Source organism: Schistocerca cancellata, chromosome 4 (assembly GCF_023864275.1).
Source record: "Schistocerca cancellata isolate TAMUIC-IGC-003103 chromosome 4, iqSchCanc2.1, whole genome shotgun sequence".
NCBI classification, from domain to species: Eukaryota; Metazoa; Arthropoda; class Insecta; order Orthoptera; family Acrididae; genus Schistocerca; species Schistocerca cancellata.
In genome coordinates, this window is record NC_064629.1 from 792,973,635 (window position 1) to 792,989,568 (window position 15,934).

A 15,934-nucleotide genomic window follows, 5' to 3' on the forward strand; every position below is an offset into this window, starting at 1 on the left:
ATCCTGCCTCGGGCATGGATGTTTGTGATGTCCTTAGGTTAGTTAGGTTTAACTAGTTCTAAGTTCTAGGGGACTAATGACCACAGCAGTTGAGTCCCATAGTGCTCAGAGCCATTTTTTTGAACTAAATTGTAATTATTAAGTTGTTCACTTCTCGATTAACTGGTTTTAAAGACGGTGCAGGTTCACCAGCAGATCTCTACTTTTATAAGGATTGCATTGGGATCACCATACAGATGGCCAGTGTGTTGTGTTGCTGCTGAAAATATTCATGGTGAACTGTAACAGGGTGAATAAGTAAGGGTCAAACATACCTGCATATCCTAAATTTAATGCATCCTCCCTGGTTCAGTGAGTAGGAAAAGTCATGGTTATTGTTGTTACTGTTGTTATTATTTTTCATGGTAGATAGTCAATCCTGTAATTTCTGACGTGGATCTCAAGAAACTGTCGTACACAGCTCTGCCTGCAGGGACAGAAGCTTTAGCAAGGGATGTTTTTCACCTAACACAAACTGTGTGAAAGTGGGTACTACTTTCGGTTAATAATCCCATGTAGAGTACAAGGGTGAGTCAGATGAAAACCTTAAATATTTTTTTAAATATTATGTATTGTGCAGGAGTGGTACAAAGCTGTATCACTTTCCAACATAATCCCCCCACGCTCAATGCAAGCCCTCCAGCACTTAAAAAGTGCATAAATTCCTTTAGAAAAAAAATTGTTTTGGTAGTCTGCACAACCACTCGTGCACTGCGTGTCTTACCTCTTCATGAGAACGGGACTTATTTCCTTCCATTGCGTCTTTGAGTGGTCCAAACATATGGAAATCACTTGGGGCAACGTCTGGTGAGTATGGTGGATGAGGAAGACAATCAAATTGCAGGTCTGTGATTGTTGCAACTGTTGTACAGGCAGTGTGGGGCCTTGCATTGTCACGTTGCAAAAGGACACCTGCTAACAGCAATCAAAGTCACTTTGATTTGATTGCAGGCCACAGAGGATTTTTTAGGAGATCTGTGTGTGATGCACTGGTGACAGTGGTCCCTCTAGACATGTAATGCTCCAAAATGACGCCTTTTTTTGTCCCAAAAGAGAGTCAGCATAACCTTCCCTGCTGATAGTTCTGTTTGAAACTACTTTGGTTTTGGTGATGAGGAATGGCGCCATTCCTTGCTTGCTCTCTTCATTTCTGGTTGGTGGAAGTGAACCCAGGTTTCGTCCCCCAGTAACGATTCTTGCAAGGAAGCAATCACCTTCTCGTTCAAAGTGCCGAAGTAGTTCTTCACAAGCATCAACACGTCATTCTCTCATTTCAGGAGTCAGTTGCTGTGGCATCCATCTTGCAGACACTTAGTTTTATGTGTGGTCATTGCTCTTGATGTTGCTCTGGATAGTTAATCATGGTTATTTTACAGTTGATGCTTTTTCTAGCAGTAGTGTAGCTGTATAGTAGTGGATATCTTTCCCCATGTGTGCGGGCAATATGTCACATTTATTTACATTCAGGGCAGCTGCCAGAGCCTGCACCATTTAGCAATTCTCTGGAGATCATTCTGCAATTGGTTACTATCTTCTGGTGTTGCTACTTTTTTTAGTAGACAATGGCATCATCTGCAAACAGCCTTAAAGAGCATCCGATGTTTTCTACAACATCTTTTATGTATATATTGTAAACAGTAACAGTCCTATCACGCTTACTTAAGGTACTCGGGAAATCACCTTTACATCTGTAGATTTTGTTCTATTATGAATCCAGCCGCAAATCTGCTCCAATACTCAATAAGCTCGTGTGTTTGTTTTTTTGTTTTTCTTCTTCCCTAAGTGTCAGCTCATGGAGTGTCAGCTTACTTCTAACTTCTTTCAAGACAGTCTGTCTATAACCTGGCTCTTACCTAAAAAGTGAGCCCCTTGACTCCAGTAACCACAGGATTTTTGCCTTACGTGCTTATTGTACCTTATACTTCCTGCAAAATGATCAGCTAATCTGTGTTCCTCCTCCTGTTCAGGTGCAGGCCATGATTTTTGAATCCTCATCTCCAAATTGCAGCAACAGGTAGAGCACAGATACAAGACTTCATTTCAGTCAAAAGCAATCCTCTCACATCTTTGATTATTGTGGTTGACAGCTGTGTTAACCCAGGGCTGGTTGTGGCACTGGAAAACCTCCATGAAACCCACATGGATGTGCACTCTTGCTGTACGTATTTCCCTCCACCCACCTATAATACTATACTCTTTTAAGTTGCTAAACAAGGTTCCTGCTCCTGTAAGTAAATAATCAACATCATCGAAATCTCTGCACAAAACCCCTATGTTCTTACATCATGTCAAGCTTGGCACTAGGTTTCACATTACTTGTGACATTGTAGTCAACATCCCCTCCCCCCCCCCCCCCCCCCTTTCACCCTTCACTGCTACCTAGCAGCGTGACACTCTTCTTTCCACCTTAACAGTGGTGGTGCACACTGGACTCGGATTCGGGGATTCAATCCCGCTTCTGGCCATCCTGATTTAGGTTTTCCGTGGTTTTCCTAAATCGCTCCAGGCAAATGCTAGGATGGTTCCTCTGAAAGGGCATGGCAGACTTCTTTCCTCGTCCATCCCTAATCCAATGAGACTCATGACCTCGCTGTTTGGTCTCTTCCCCCAAACCAACCAACTTAAGAGTGGTGGTGTGTAGATACGAGAATGTAAACCCCACATAGATATCACTGAATGTAAGTTTTAGATCACAATAAATTTAAAATGAATGAAAATTAATATAGCATGCTATTTTTAATCCATATCCGAATCCCGCTCCAGCTACTGCCGGGTCTGGGTGCTGAAGAGTCCTCTCCATTTGGCTCGGTCCTCCCACCACTTTTCTTCCTCCACTTGATGCCAGGTCACATCTCTCCTTCCTACAGATATTCTCACTCCCATTTTCCACCGTGTTCTTGGGTGCCCTCTAGGTCTTTTCCTATCCATCTTTAGTTCTTCCATAATTTTACGGAGTCTCTGCCCATGCATCCTTTTTAACATGCCCATACCATCTTAATCTCTCTCTCTCTCTCTCTCTCTCTCTCTCTCTCTCTCCTCTCTCTCTCTCTCTCTCTCTCTGTCTCTCTCTCTCTGTCTCTCTGTTCTGTCTCATACTTTCTTCTTTAAGGTCCTTTCTAATCTCTACATTCCTTACTCTGTCCATTCTTGTTTTTCCCTTAACTGCTCTGAGAAATTTCATTTCCCCTGCTTGCAGTCTGCTCCAGTCCCTTTCTGTCATTGTCTATGTTTCTCCACCATAGGTGACAATAGGGAAGTAATAATTCTTATACATAAGGAGTTTTGCTTTTTCTGAAACTTCCGTATTCCAAGTCAGGTGTTTCATTTTTTTGGTAGAAATTGCCTCCCTTCTGTAACCTCCTATTAATTTCGTTAGTTATTCTTCCATCCCTAGATATTTCACTCGCTTAATAAGTGAAACTTTCTACCACTTTGAGGGGGTTCTCCATTGAAGGTAATATTTCTGTTGATCCCTTTCTCTCTTCCAAATACCATTACTTCACTCTTATCTTTATTTATTTTTTAATCCATACCTTTTCATTATTTCCTTCCATGCATCAAGCTGTAACTGTACATTTACCTCTTTATCACCCAACATTACCATATCATCTGCAAAAATCATCTTTTTGTCTTTTTCTTTTACTACATCTTTAACTGCCCTGCTCATTCCCTCCATCACAACATTAAAAAGTGCAGGAGATAGAATACTTCCTTGCTTAAGTCCTTGTCTTATTTCGAAGCATTCAGAGTTCCCCAATGGTGTTCTAATTCTACAATTGTGTCCTGTGTACATTGTCTTTATTACATTAATGTAACCATCTTCTATATCTATCTTCTTCATTTCTTCCCAGAGTCTTTCCATGTTAACTGAGTCATATGCCTTTTCTATGTCTATAAAAACCATTATCACCCTTTTGTTATACTCCCAACTTTTTTCCATCAGTTGACGGATAGAAAATATCAGGTCGATCGTGCTTCGTCCTTTCCTAAACGCGTGCTGTTCTTCACTCAGCTCCTTTTCTATCTTTTCATTTATTCGATTTAGTAAAATTCTTTCAAAAATCTTGGCTGTATGACTCATAAGGGTTATTCCTCTGTAGTTTTTACAAAGTCTTTTATTGCCTTTCTTGAAGATGGGAACAATGTCTCCTGTTCTCAATCTTCAGGTATTACACTATTTCTCCACGCGCTTGGTAGTACTCTATACAGCCACTGCATTCCCACTGGACCTGCTGCTCTTATCATGTCCACTGATACTTCATCAGGTCCTGGGGCTTTCCCCCCATTCATCTTCTTCACAGCTTTTTTCATTTCTTCCCGTGTAATTTGTCCTAATTCTGCTTCCCAACTTCTCTCAATTTCTCCATTATTTGTTGTTTCCTCATGTACCTGCTCCTCAGTATTTAACAGTTTCTTAAAATGTTCTTTCCAGAGATCTTTTATATTCCCTGGATCTTCAATCATGGTACCGTTGTCTGTTTCCATCTTTACTGGTACTTCAGAAGCCTTCCTTTTATTTTTCATAATTTTATAGAACATTTTCTTATTGCTCTTCACATCATCTTCAAGATTTTTGTAAACTCTTCCCATGCCTTTTTCTTTGCTGTTTCCACTATTTTTTTGCACTTCTTCTTTTCCTTTATATATCTTTTATGGTCTTCGTCATTTTTAGTTTCCACCACTTTCTCCATGCTCCATTTTTTTTTCTTCTAACTGCTTGGATTGTGGTATCATCCCACCAACTTGTCTGTCTTACTTTTTCTTTTCCAGATGTTCTGCCACATACTTTTTGTGCTGCTTTGAGTAAAGTGTCTTCGAATAAACTCCACTCTTTTTCTACATCGCAGAAAACTTCTTTTGGAAATTTTTGTGTGATCAATTCTCTGTACTTCTCAACAGATTCACTATCCTTCAGTTTCCAATCCCGTATCCTCATCACTTTCTTCTGTTTTCTGTTTTTCACACACTGATTCATTTTCCATTGTCCCACCAGTAATCTATGGTCTCCCTCTGCACTCACACTTGGAATTACCTTCACATTTGTTACTCTCTCTCCCCATTCCCTATCTACTAGAATATAATCAATTACACTCTTGATTCTTCCATCAACTGTATCTGGTGATAACATGACTTCCTCTCTTCATAAACCAGCTGTTTGCTATTTTCATTCCATTCCTCTGGCACAAATCCAGGAGCCTTCCCCTTCTTCATTTCTGCTCCATATCCAAAACATTCCAATACTTGCTCAAATCCCGTTCTGTCTTTGCCTACCTGTGCATTAAAATCTCCCATCACTATATTAGCACTCTCTATATGGTTTTCTAACACATTTTCAAAGTCCATCTTCTCTTCTTCGTTACATCCCACTTGAGGTGCATAAATCTGGATTACTCTTAGTGTTTCTTTTTGGAATCTCATGTTTAAGATTATGATCCTGTCTGATATATATCTCTCACTTTCAATACAGCTTTGTACGTTCTTATGCACCATCACTGCCACACCATTTCTTCCAGACCTGTTATTCCCACTCCAGTACAGTTTTCCTCCTCCTCTCAAAGTCTTCTCACCTTTTCCCTTCCACTTTGTTTCGCTTAATCCCAATATATCTAACTTTCTCTCTGTTAGTACATCTGTCATTTCTTCCATTTTTTCCATTGAGGGTTAATATATTAAGGGTGCCAATATTTAGGTTATTTTTTAGTCCAGTTGTTTTCATATTCTTGTACTGACGAATATCGTCAGGTCTCCCATCGCCAGTACTTGAAGCAGTGGGGTCAAATCCTGAGTGGTTCTTTCTCAGGCTCGTCTGTGTTTTGAAAGCAATATATGAAGACTTTCGTACTGGCTTGCTAGGCCTAATGCAAGAAAGGATTTTCTGTTGGGGTTGTCTCCCTTAGCCTTTGGAGTTTCTCCTCCACCACAAGGCAGTGGTTCCCTTCTCATTTAATCCCCAGAAAGGAGGGTTGCCTCATCTGCCAGCTGCGCCGTTCTGAAGTCTTCCTTCTCCGCTGTCGTTGCCATTAAGGTCTTCACCCATAACCATGGGCATGGGTTCCGTGTTATACCCCATGGGATTGGGTCCCTGCCTGAACTCAGCCATCCTAGCACTCCGGCCTACTGAAGTGTAAGATGCCCACCCCCGCGACGTGGACGCGCCAGACAGGAATTACCCCAGTGGAGGAATAGGGAAGGGGACCCTACCTCCCTGGAGCCAGGTTAATGATTGTGTATGGAGCCACAATCAAAGGTGCTATTTTTAACAACAGTATTAAAAACACCATCGCAAAATTATGAAAAGCACTGTGTAAGGTATGGGGAAAAATAAAATAAAATAAAAATGGGAAGATGCGTTAGGCACTTCCCTTCATTCAGTGTTTATTTTAGTTGCCATGTCTTCCTCTACCATCTTTATTAGAGTTGCCACAATTACTAATACGTTTTTAATACAACACACAGTGCCTTTCATAATTTCTCATTTAACAAAAGGCAACAAACGTCCATTGGATCATGACTTGTAACACATTCACACAACACCTATGTAGTTATTTGCAGAAAAGATCAAAGACCTGTATCCATAAATGGCCTTCACACATCCACTGTATAAGACATTTCACCAAAACGTGTTACTAGGATGTCTAGGAGACTGTCAAATACGTACCAGATAAAAGTGACTATGAATAATGTTACATGATGAAAGAAACGGATGACATTTAGCTGCACTGGGACATTGAGCAAACTAAACGATGATAGATGAAAATTTTCATGCTGGACTAAGTCAAACCTGGATTTCCTGCTTTATGTGAGTGGTCGTCCTAACCACCTCGGCTATCTGAGCATATTCCCTGTCTGACCCTAATTTCCATATGCCGCATGCTAAAGAGTAGTCCTCTCCCTAACTATTAACCCACTTGCTCACAGCCTAACTATACCTACAAGGGTTCGGATACTGTCCTGTGAGTGAAATGTAGAACATGCACAAATTGTAATAATATAAGTGACTCATTTTATCATATTATGTAAAACAGCAAAAATACACATTTCATAATTAATAAATGACACAAAAACAATATATGTCTAAAGGTTACTGAAACTATTTCAGTATGAAAGCTGCTGCGGAAGCAAAGGGAACTTCACAGCAAACATAAACATAGCCAAAGCCTTGCAGACAAACAAAAATTACGCGAAGCGAAATGTAGTGTGAGGAGGGCTATGCGAGAGGCGTTCATTGAATTCGAAAGTAAAGTTCTATGTACTGACTTGGCAGGAAATACTAAGAAATTTTGGTCTTACGTCAAAGCGGTAGGTGGATCGAAACAAAATGTCCAGACACTCTGTGACCAAAATGGTACTGATATACTGAAACAGAGGATGACAGACTAAAGGCCGAAATACTAAATGTCTTTTTCCAAAGTTGTTTCACAGAGGAAGATTGCACTGTAGTTCCTTCTCTAGATTGTCTCACAGATGACAAAATGGTAGATATCGAAATAGACGACAGAGAGATAGAGAAACAATTAAAATCGCTCACAAGAGGAAAGGCCTCTGGACCTGATGGGATACCAGTTCAATTTTACACAGAGTACGCGAATGAACTTGCCCCCCTTCTTGCAGCGGTGTACCGTAGGTCTCTAGAAGAGCGTAGCGTTCCAAAGGATTGGAAAAGGGAACAGGTCATCCCCGTTTTCAAGAAGGGACGTCGAACAGATGTGCAGAACTATAGACCTATATCTCTAACGTCAATTAGTTCTAGAATTTTGGAACACGTATTGTGTTCGAGTATAATGACTTTTCTGGAGACTAGAAATCTACTCCGTAGGAATCAGCATGGATTTCGTAAAAGATGGTCATGTGAAACCCAGCTCGCGCTATTCGTCCACGAGACTCAGAAGGCCATAGACACGGGTTCCCAGGTAGATGCCGTGTTTCTTGACTTCCGCAAGGCGTTCGATACAGTTCCCCAAAGTCGTTTAATGAACAAAGTAAGAGCATATGGACTATCAGACCAATTGTGTGATTGGATTGAGGAGTTCCTAGATAACAGGACGCAGCATGTCATTCTCAATGGAGAGAATTCTTCCGAAGTAAGAGTGATTTCAGGTGTGCCGCAGGGGAGTGTCATAGGACCGTTGCTATTCACAATATACATAAATGACCTGGTGGATGACATCGGAAGTTCACTGAGGCTTTTTGCAGATGATGCTGTGGTGTAACGAGAGGTTGTAACAATGGAAAATTGTACTGAAATGCAGGAGGATCTGCAGCGAATTGACGCATGGTGCAGGGAATGGCAATTGAATCTCAATGTAGACAAGTGTAATGTGCTGCGAATACACAGAAAGATAGATCCTTTATCATTTAGCTACAAAATAGCAGGTCAGCAACTGGAAGCAGTTAATACCATAAATTATCTGGGAGTACGCATTAGGAGTGATTTAAAATGGAATGATCATATAATGTTGATCATCGGTAAATCAGATGCCAGACTGAGATTCATTGGAAGAATCCTAAGGAAAGGCAATCCGAAAACAAAGGGAGTAGGTTACAGTACGCTTGTTCGCCCACTGCTTGAATACTGCTCAGCAGTGTGGGATCCGTACCAGATAGGGTTAATAGAAGATATAGAGAAGATCCAACGGAGAGCAGCGCGCTTCGTTACAGGATAATTTAGTAATCGCGAAAGCGTTACGGAGATGATAGATAAACTCCAGTGGAAGACTGTACAGGAGAGACGCTCAGTAGCTCGGTACGGGCTTTTGTCAAAGTTTCGAGAACATACCTTCACCGAAGAGTCAAGCAGTAAATTGCTCCCTCCTACGTATATCTCGCGAAGAGACCATGAGGATAAAATCAGAGAGATTAGAGCCCACACAGAGGCATACCGACAATCCTTCTTTCCACGAACAATACGAGACTGGAATAGAAGGGAGAACCAATAGAGGTACTCAAGGTACCCTCTGCCACACACCGTCAGGTGGCTTGCGGAGTATGGATGTAGATGTAGAAATCGATGTCAGAAAAATTCTAATCAAGTAAAGTGCTAGGGACTTCTACACAGTGCAAATCACAACATTCATAATATTTATTAGTGCCAAATAAGAATCTGCAGTATAAAGTATTATCAGTGTTAATGGCGTTGAAACTTTCCTTTAAATTTCAATGCCTTATTTTTGCAAGTAAGGTTTTTTGACTGTAGTTGTTCTTGCATTAAGCTACAAAATTGATTTTCAATGTATGGTATAAAATGAAACTGCTTAAAGAATTCATTTGTAATTCATGAAGAAATGTGATTTCTGACTGTGAAAAAATGTAGATTTACACATACCCTCTTTGGTTAGGTTTCATTTTTACACTAGTTTGAAGTCTGTTATAGTGTCATTACTAACAATGGAGAAATTTATTAGATGCAACATTGTGAATTTGAATGAATATTCATCTGGAATGTTTGCCCTAACTGCATCTAGATGGTGTGTTGGTTCATACGAAGTAATAGTGTGTGTGGGCTTCAATCTGGTTTGTTTGCCTATCTTGCAAGCTATTGTGCTTGTTAAATTATGTTGTCATCAGCAAATTGACAATAAATGCAAACTTAATTAGAATAATTTTATACATCGACCATTTATTATTGGATATGTATGTTTGATATAGTAACACTAAAAAATTTTCTTTTTTAACAGCTGGATGGTGTACATATCTCTCCATGCAATTGGTTATCACCACACATCTGAAGATGGAGCAGCACATGTTCATTCATCTTTTGCTGCTCAACTTGAGTCGTATGGAATGTGGGAGTGGGCTGTATTTGTACTGCTTCATATCCCTGACAATAAAAGGTACAGTGGACTGTCACATAATGTTTACATGTAAAATTGAAATTATAAAATCTTAGACTTGTAATATTGAAGTTCTGTAGTTTTGTCAGTAGAATAATCACATTAATGAAACAGACACAGTGATGTAGAAAATAAATGCATTTATTAGTACTTACTGCAACCAGTTAAGTGATACACCATTACCTGATGATAAGATGAGGTTTTTTGCCCAGATTCATCCCCCCCCCCCCCCTTGCCATGCAGTCATGGCTCTCTTGTGAGATGATGCACAACACATGTGGCACTGAGCTATTGCGGACCTTCCTTCCCAGACTGCATTCTCTCCTGTGCCTGTCCCTCCATGTGTTTGCTCCTTTCCCCTCTGACCCCTTCCCCTTCCCCAGTGTCTCCTTGCTTGCATCAGCCCAGCTATCCTATTGGTTTCTACTATCTCATCCAGTTTTGTTCCTATTGTTTTTTTTTTCTTCACATTTCCTTTTCAGTGTTTTTGATTCCTATTTTGGGTTTGACCTCTACTTTTAAATGTTGTCTCCATAGTGAGAGCCAGCTGGGGAAGAACACTTTACTTAGTGTCTTAGCCATGTAGCTTTATTACATTTTCCATATTTTCTTGCCTCTGTTACGTCCTTTCCACCACCTCCTACCTCTTCCTTATGCCAGACATGCCCGCATGCCCGCCTCTCCCCCTCCTGTGTGGTTTCCATGTCCTCTCATCTCCATGTCACTCCAGCCTACCCAGCCAGAGAAGTGTCCCACTTCTTTAGCTCCTGCCAGTTTCGGGGCCTGTCCCCCTCCTGCGACCCTTCCTCTAGTTGTGTCCCAGACTGGAGGCATGCCGCCAAAAGTCGGCCGCAGGGCCCACAATCCATGTGCTCCAAGGTCACTAACTCTCTCTCTGTTTCAGATGTTGCTGAAGTCAGCTCTCTCTCTCTCTCTCTCTCTCTCTCTCTCTCTCTCTCTCTCTCTCTCTCTAGTCCCTACCCTTCTCAGCTTATGAAAGAGGGGGAAGGGGGGGGGAGGAGGAGGAGGAGGCTGTCCCTCTGGTGTCCCTGGAGGTGCCAACTCCTCCCTCTCAACCTGAGTCTGACCTTCTATTTATTTATGTCACCCTGTCCTTATCGGTGATGCATGGTTACCTGGCAGCATGACTGGCTTCGGCCCATTTGCCTCCCATTTGGATTCCAGTTCTGTGCCTACTCAATGGCATTGTAATGGATACCACAATGACCGTCCAAATTTGCAGTCCCTTATTTCCTTTTGCTTTGCAGCTTCTGTTGTTATTCAGGAATCTCATTTTACTTATGCTCACTCACTGACCCTTTGTGGGTTCAATGTATGCTGTTGGAACCTACCATAGGAAGGGATGACTTGGACTTCAGGTGTAACTATTTGGAATCCTACAACTGCCCACCGTCCATGTGGGAGCTGGTTTTCCCAAATCATGGAGGGAGGCAATTTTGATACCTCAACTCAAACCAGGAAAGAACTGAATGTGTTGCAGTAGTTATTGGAGTGCAGACTTTACAATGGTTCAGTCGTCTGGTCTCTGTGTTAGAAACCAAGCAGCTCCTAAGTTGCTCTCACTGTGCTTTCAGGAGATGTCGATCCAATGTCGACAACCTGACCCTGTTTAGAGGTGGCTGTCCAGCAGACTTTCCTACGTTATATTTGCATGGTGTATGGCACTGCATGGAGACACAGTACACTAGAGCAGGTGCACCAATGGAGCTTCTGTGGTCATTTCCCCATCTTCATTCGGTCCTTCTTATCAGAACGCTTTTTTAGGTACTGATCTGGTGAAGTGCTGTTGAATAGTTTCGAGCAGGAGAATGTTGCTCTTCCTGGCAGTGTTCTAAGTGTTACCCTCTTACCAATAGCCATAAACACTCGCATATCTATGGTAAAGAATCCTCTACAATGCCCCTTACTTGTGGATGATTTTGCAGTTTCCTGTTCATCTTCAAGTATTGCAACAGAAATGTGTTAGTTTGCAACTGATGGTCATGACACTGGAGTGAGCTGCAAAGACCGGTTTTAAACTTTCTGCAGTGTATTTGTGTGTGTCTGTGTGTTTGTTTATTCATTATTTTAATCATTCTTGTCATATTTTTAATTTGCCTGAATCACATATGTGCAACACCATTCTCCTGTTCAAAGACTCCATGCGGTCTTTGGACCTCATTCTTTACTCCAAATTGTTGTGGTTGGCACCCCTGAAGATAAGGGTCCAGAAGGCATTGAACATTTTGAAGTATCTTAGCCATAGGTCTTGGAGAGCAGACATGTTTTGTCTGCTCCAGTTTTTTATGGCTTTAGTGTAATTGCGGCTGGACTGTGGGATCACAGTGTACAGTTCAATGAAGCCTTCTTACATGAAGATCATTGACATTATACACCATTAGAGGATCAGACTGGTCACGGGGCTTTACAGGACCACTCTCTGTGCTGAGACTGGTGACCTGCTACACACTATCCGGTGGCAGCTCCTCGTAGTGCATGAGGCATGTAAGTTGCTTGCTAGTCCCAATTTCCCTGCATACCATACCATACCATTGCTCATCCAGCTATGAAATGCCTCTTTACCAATACCCACAGGCAACAAGGTCTTCAGGGATTTGTGCAAATTGTGTGCCAGAGTCCCTAGGCACAGAGCACATACAGGCTCAAATACAGAATTTTAACCAGGCATGGAAAAATTTCCACTACCAGTCACAATAACAGTCACGGAGTTCAGCAACATCCACTGTGGATAAAATTCACAGAATTTTAACTGTCTGTTAATCTGGGTGCTCCGGAGGCCCAGACTAATTTTACACTTAGTGTAGTACAGGAAAGATTGGAGCTCTGCTTCTGTGTTTAAAAATAATTTTCTGACCATGTGAAGGAGTAGCACACAGTTTCCCATATAAGTTTTACTCCTTGTTGGGTGGAATCCTACTGTGAATGGGAACTTCTGGGCCTCACTTCTTCCCGCAGTTCTGCCCCTGGCCTCGATTCCATCCATAACCAATTGCTTAAACACCTCAATTCTCTGCAACAACAGTATTTCATCCACATGTTCAACTGTACTTAGCTCAAAGGTTTCCTTCACCTCTCGATGGAGGGACAGTGTTGTGGTTTCTGTACTTAAGTCCAGTAAGAATCAGTTGTCCCTCAGTGGTTACCAACTGATCAATCGGACCAACATCCCCTGCAAATTACTTGAACGGTTGGCTAGTCGGCTCTGTTGGGCCCTCAAATCTCAGGATCTCTTGTCTCCTTACCAGTGCGGCTTTCAGGAGGGATGATATCTGATTGATCAGTTGCTTTATTTTGAAACCACAGTTCAGTAGCTCTCTTTTCAGGGCCTCCATTTTGTCACAGTTTCCTTTGATCTTCATAAGGCCTGGAACAAGCCTTGGTGCCATATCATCTTCCACTCCATGAACGAGTGGGGTTTTCACCCCCCCCCCACCCCACCCCCCCCCACCCCCGTCTCCTCCCGATTTTTGTTTGTCATTTCCTGATTTCCCGTCCCACTTGCTGGTCAGAGTTTGGGTTGGAACCATTCATAGCTCTCCGTGGACCCAGGAGAATTTCAATCTGCAGGGCCCTATATTAAGTGTCCATTCCTCATGGCTATTAATGGGTGTGTGGCTCCATCATACTGTTGGTAACCCCTGCTAGTATGTGGATGATTCCTGTATCTGCCCTAGTTAACACTCGGTAGCCTCTGCGGAGTGACAGCTCCAGGGTGCCATTTGGTGCACTATCACTTGGACTCTCACAGGGTTTTCAATTCTACCCCCTTAAATTGTGGTTGGTGCATTTTTGTTGGTGTTACAAAATCCATCCTCATCAGGAGCTCTACCTCTACACCCAATACATGACTGGGGTTCCCAGTTCTGTTTCTTGGGTCTTCTTTTTGACAAGCTTACTTGGTTGCCCCCATATCTGCCTCTTGAACATTGGCTTTCCTGTAAGCTTAATCTCCTTCACTTCCTAGCACACATGTTGGGACATGGATCATTTGACCCTTCTCTGCCTGTATTGGGCCTTAGTTCTGTCCTGTTCGGACTATGGTTGTCAAGTTCATGGCTCAGCTTCTCCTTACACATTGCTCTTCTTGGACCCTGTCCACCATTGTGGTATCCCTTTGAACACCAGTGCCCTTCCCACTAGCTCTGTCAGTAGTCACCTGGTTGAGGCTATGATACCACCCCTCCCTCCCTCCCCCCCTCCACCTCCCTTTTCATGTGGGCAGTCCTAGGTCATGGTTTCCTATTCTGCCACTATCTGCTCTTCCCTTGCTCATGCCCACCTGCTGCTCACACTGGATGGGTTTACCGATTGGGCTCCACCTAGGGTGGGGGTGGGGGTGGGGGGTCGATGGATGGAAAATGCTCTTTTCATTTTCATGTAATTTCATCAATTATTTTATATAGAGACTGGTTTCCAATATTTATTTGGTCACTGAGCAACAATTTTTGTGTTAATGCTCTATGTATGGGGAAATTTTCTTCGAAAGGGAGGAGTTGTCTGTCTTCACTGTTTTTTGTGGTATTCATATCTTTTTCAATATTGCTTGGTCCATCCTCATATCTGCCATACCAGGTGCACTCAAGATGGTTTACTCCATAATAAGCCACACTCCTTCCCGCTCCCCAATTTCCGCTTTCCCCTGACAGTGATCCATATTTGTCCCAGATGTTAGCCAACAGCCCTCACAGGGTTGAGTCAGGCATCAGTTTTCTTCACGAAAGTTGAGTGTCCTCCCAAATTTAACTACTTGAATTTCCTTCCAGAATTGGAGTGCCTTGGCCGGCATTGGTGTTGGGTTGGGAGGCCTTCGGCTTTGCCTCCATACCGCCCATGGTTCTTCCCATTCCCTCCCCCCTTTTACGCTAAATTTTGTCCAGTCTGTGGCGCTGTTCTTTTTCTCCTTTTTTGCTTTCTTCCCTCGGTGTTGTGATTGTGGTATGGTACGGTGGCAGTGCTGGTGCACCTGCGTTTGTAGCACCCTATGCTCTCCTCCTTGCCCACCCCCACTCACTCCCTCCCTCCTCGCCTCTGCCCCACCCCCACTCCCTCCCTCCCCGCCTCTGCCCCACCCCCACTCCCTCCCTCCCCGCCTCTGCCCCACCCCCACTCCCTCCCTCCCCGCCTCTGCCCCACCCCCACTCCCTCCCTCCCCGCCTCTGCCCCACCCCCACTCCCTCCCTCCCCGCCTCTGCCCCACCCCCACTCCCTCCCTCCCCGCCTCTGCCCCACCCCCACTCCCTCCCTCCCCGCCTCTGCCCCACCAACACTCCCTCCATCCTCGCCTCTGCCCCACCCCCACTCCCTCCCTCCTCGCCTCTGCCCCACCCCCACTCCCTCCCTCCTCGCCTCTGCCCCACCCCCACTCCCTCCCTCCTCGCCTCTGCCCCACCCCCACTCCCTCCCTCCTCGCCTCTGCCCCACCCCCACTCCCTCCCTCCTCGCCTCTGCCCCACCCCCACTCCCTCCCTCCTCGCCTCTGCCCCACCCCCACTCCCTCCCTCCTCGCCTCTGCCCCACCCCCACTCCCTCCCTCCTCGCCTCTGCCCCACCCCCACTCCCTCCCTCCTCGCCTCTGCCCCACCCCCACTCCCTCCCTCCTCGCCTCTGCCCCACCCCCACTCCCTCCCTCCTCGCCTCTGCCCCACCCCCACTCCCTCCCTCCTCGCCTCTGCCCCACCCCCACTCCCTCCCTCCTCGCCTCTGCCCCACCCCCACTCCCTCCCTCCTCGCCTCTGCCCCACCCCCACTCCCTCCCTCCTCGCCTCTGCCCCACCCCCACTCCCTCCCTCCTCGCCTCTGCCCCACCCCCACTCCCTCCCTCCTCGCCTCTGCCCCACCCCCACTCCCTCCCTCCTCGCCTCTGCCCCACCCCCACTCCCTCCCTCCTCGCCTCTGCCCCACCCCCACTCCCTGCCTCCTCGCCTCTGCCCCACCCCCACTCACTCCCTCCCTCCTCGCCTCTGCCCCACCCCAGTCCCTCCATCCCTCCTCGCCTCTGCCCCACCCCCACTCCCTCCCTCCTCGCCTCTGCCCCACCCCCACTC

At 44.5% G+C, this 15,934-nt stretch overlaps 1 protein-coding gene across 2 annotated transcripts in view; it reads left to right on the plus strand.

Moving 5' to 3' along the window:
- Positions 1–15,934, plus strand: part of LOC126184682 (nuclear pore complex protein Nup98-Nup96-like) — a 222,623-nt gene that overhangs the window by 159,474 nt on the left and 47,215 nt on the right. For both annotated transcript variants that reach the window (XM_049927176.1, XM_049927174.1), the window contains one exon: positions 9,714–9,869. In XM_049927176.1, coding sequence (XP_049783133.1) covers positions 9,714–9,869 — 156 coding nt within the window. The remainder of the gene's footprint in view (positions 1–9,713; positions 9,870–15,934) is intronic.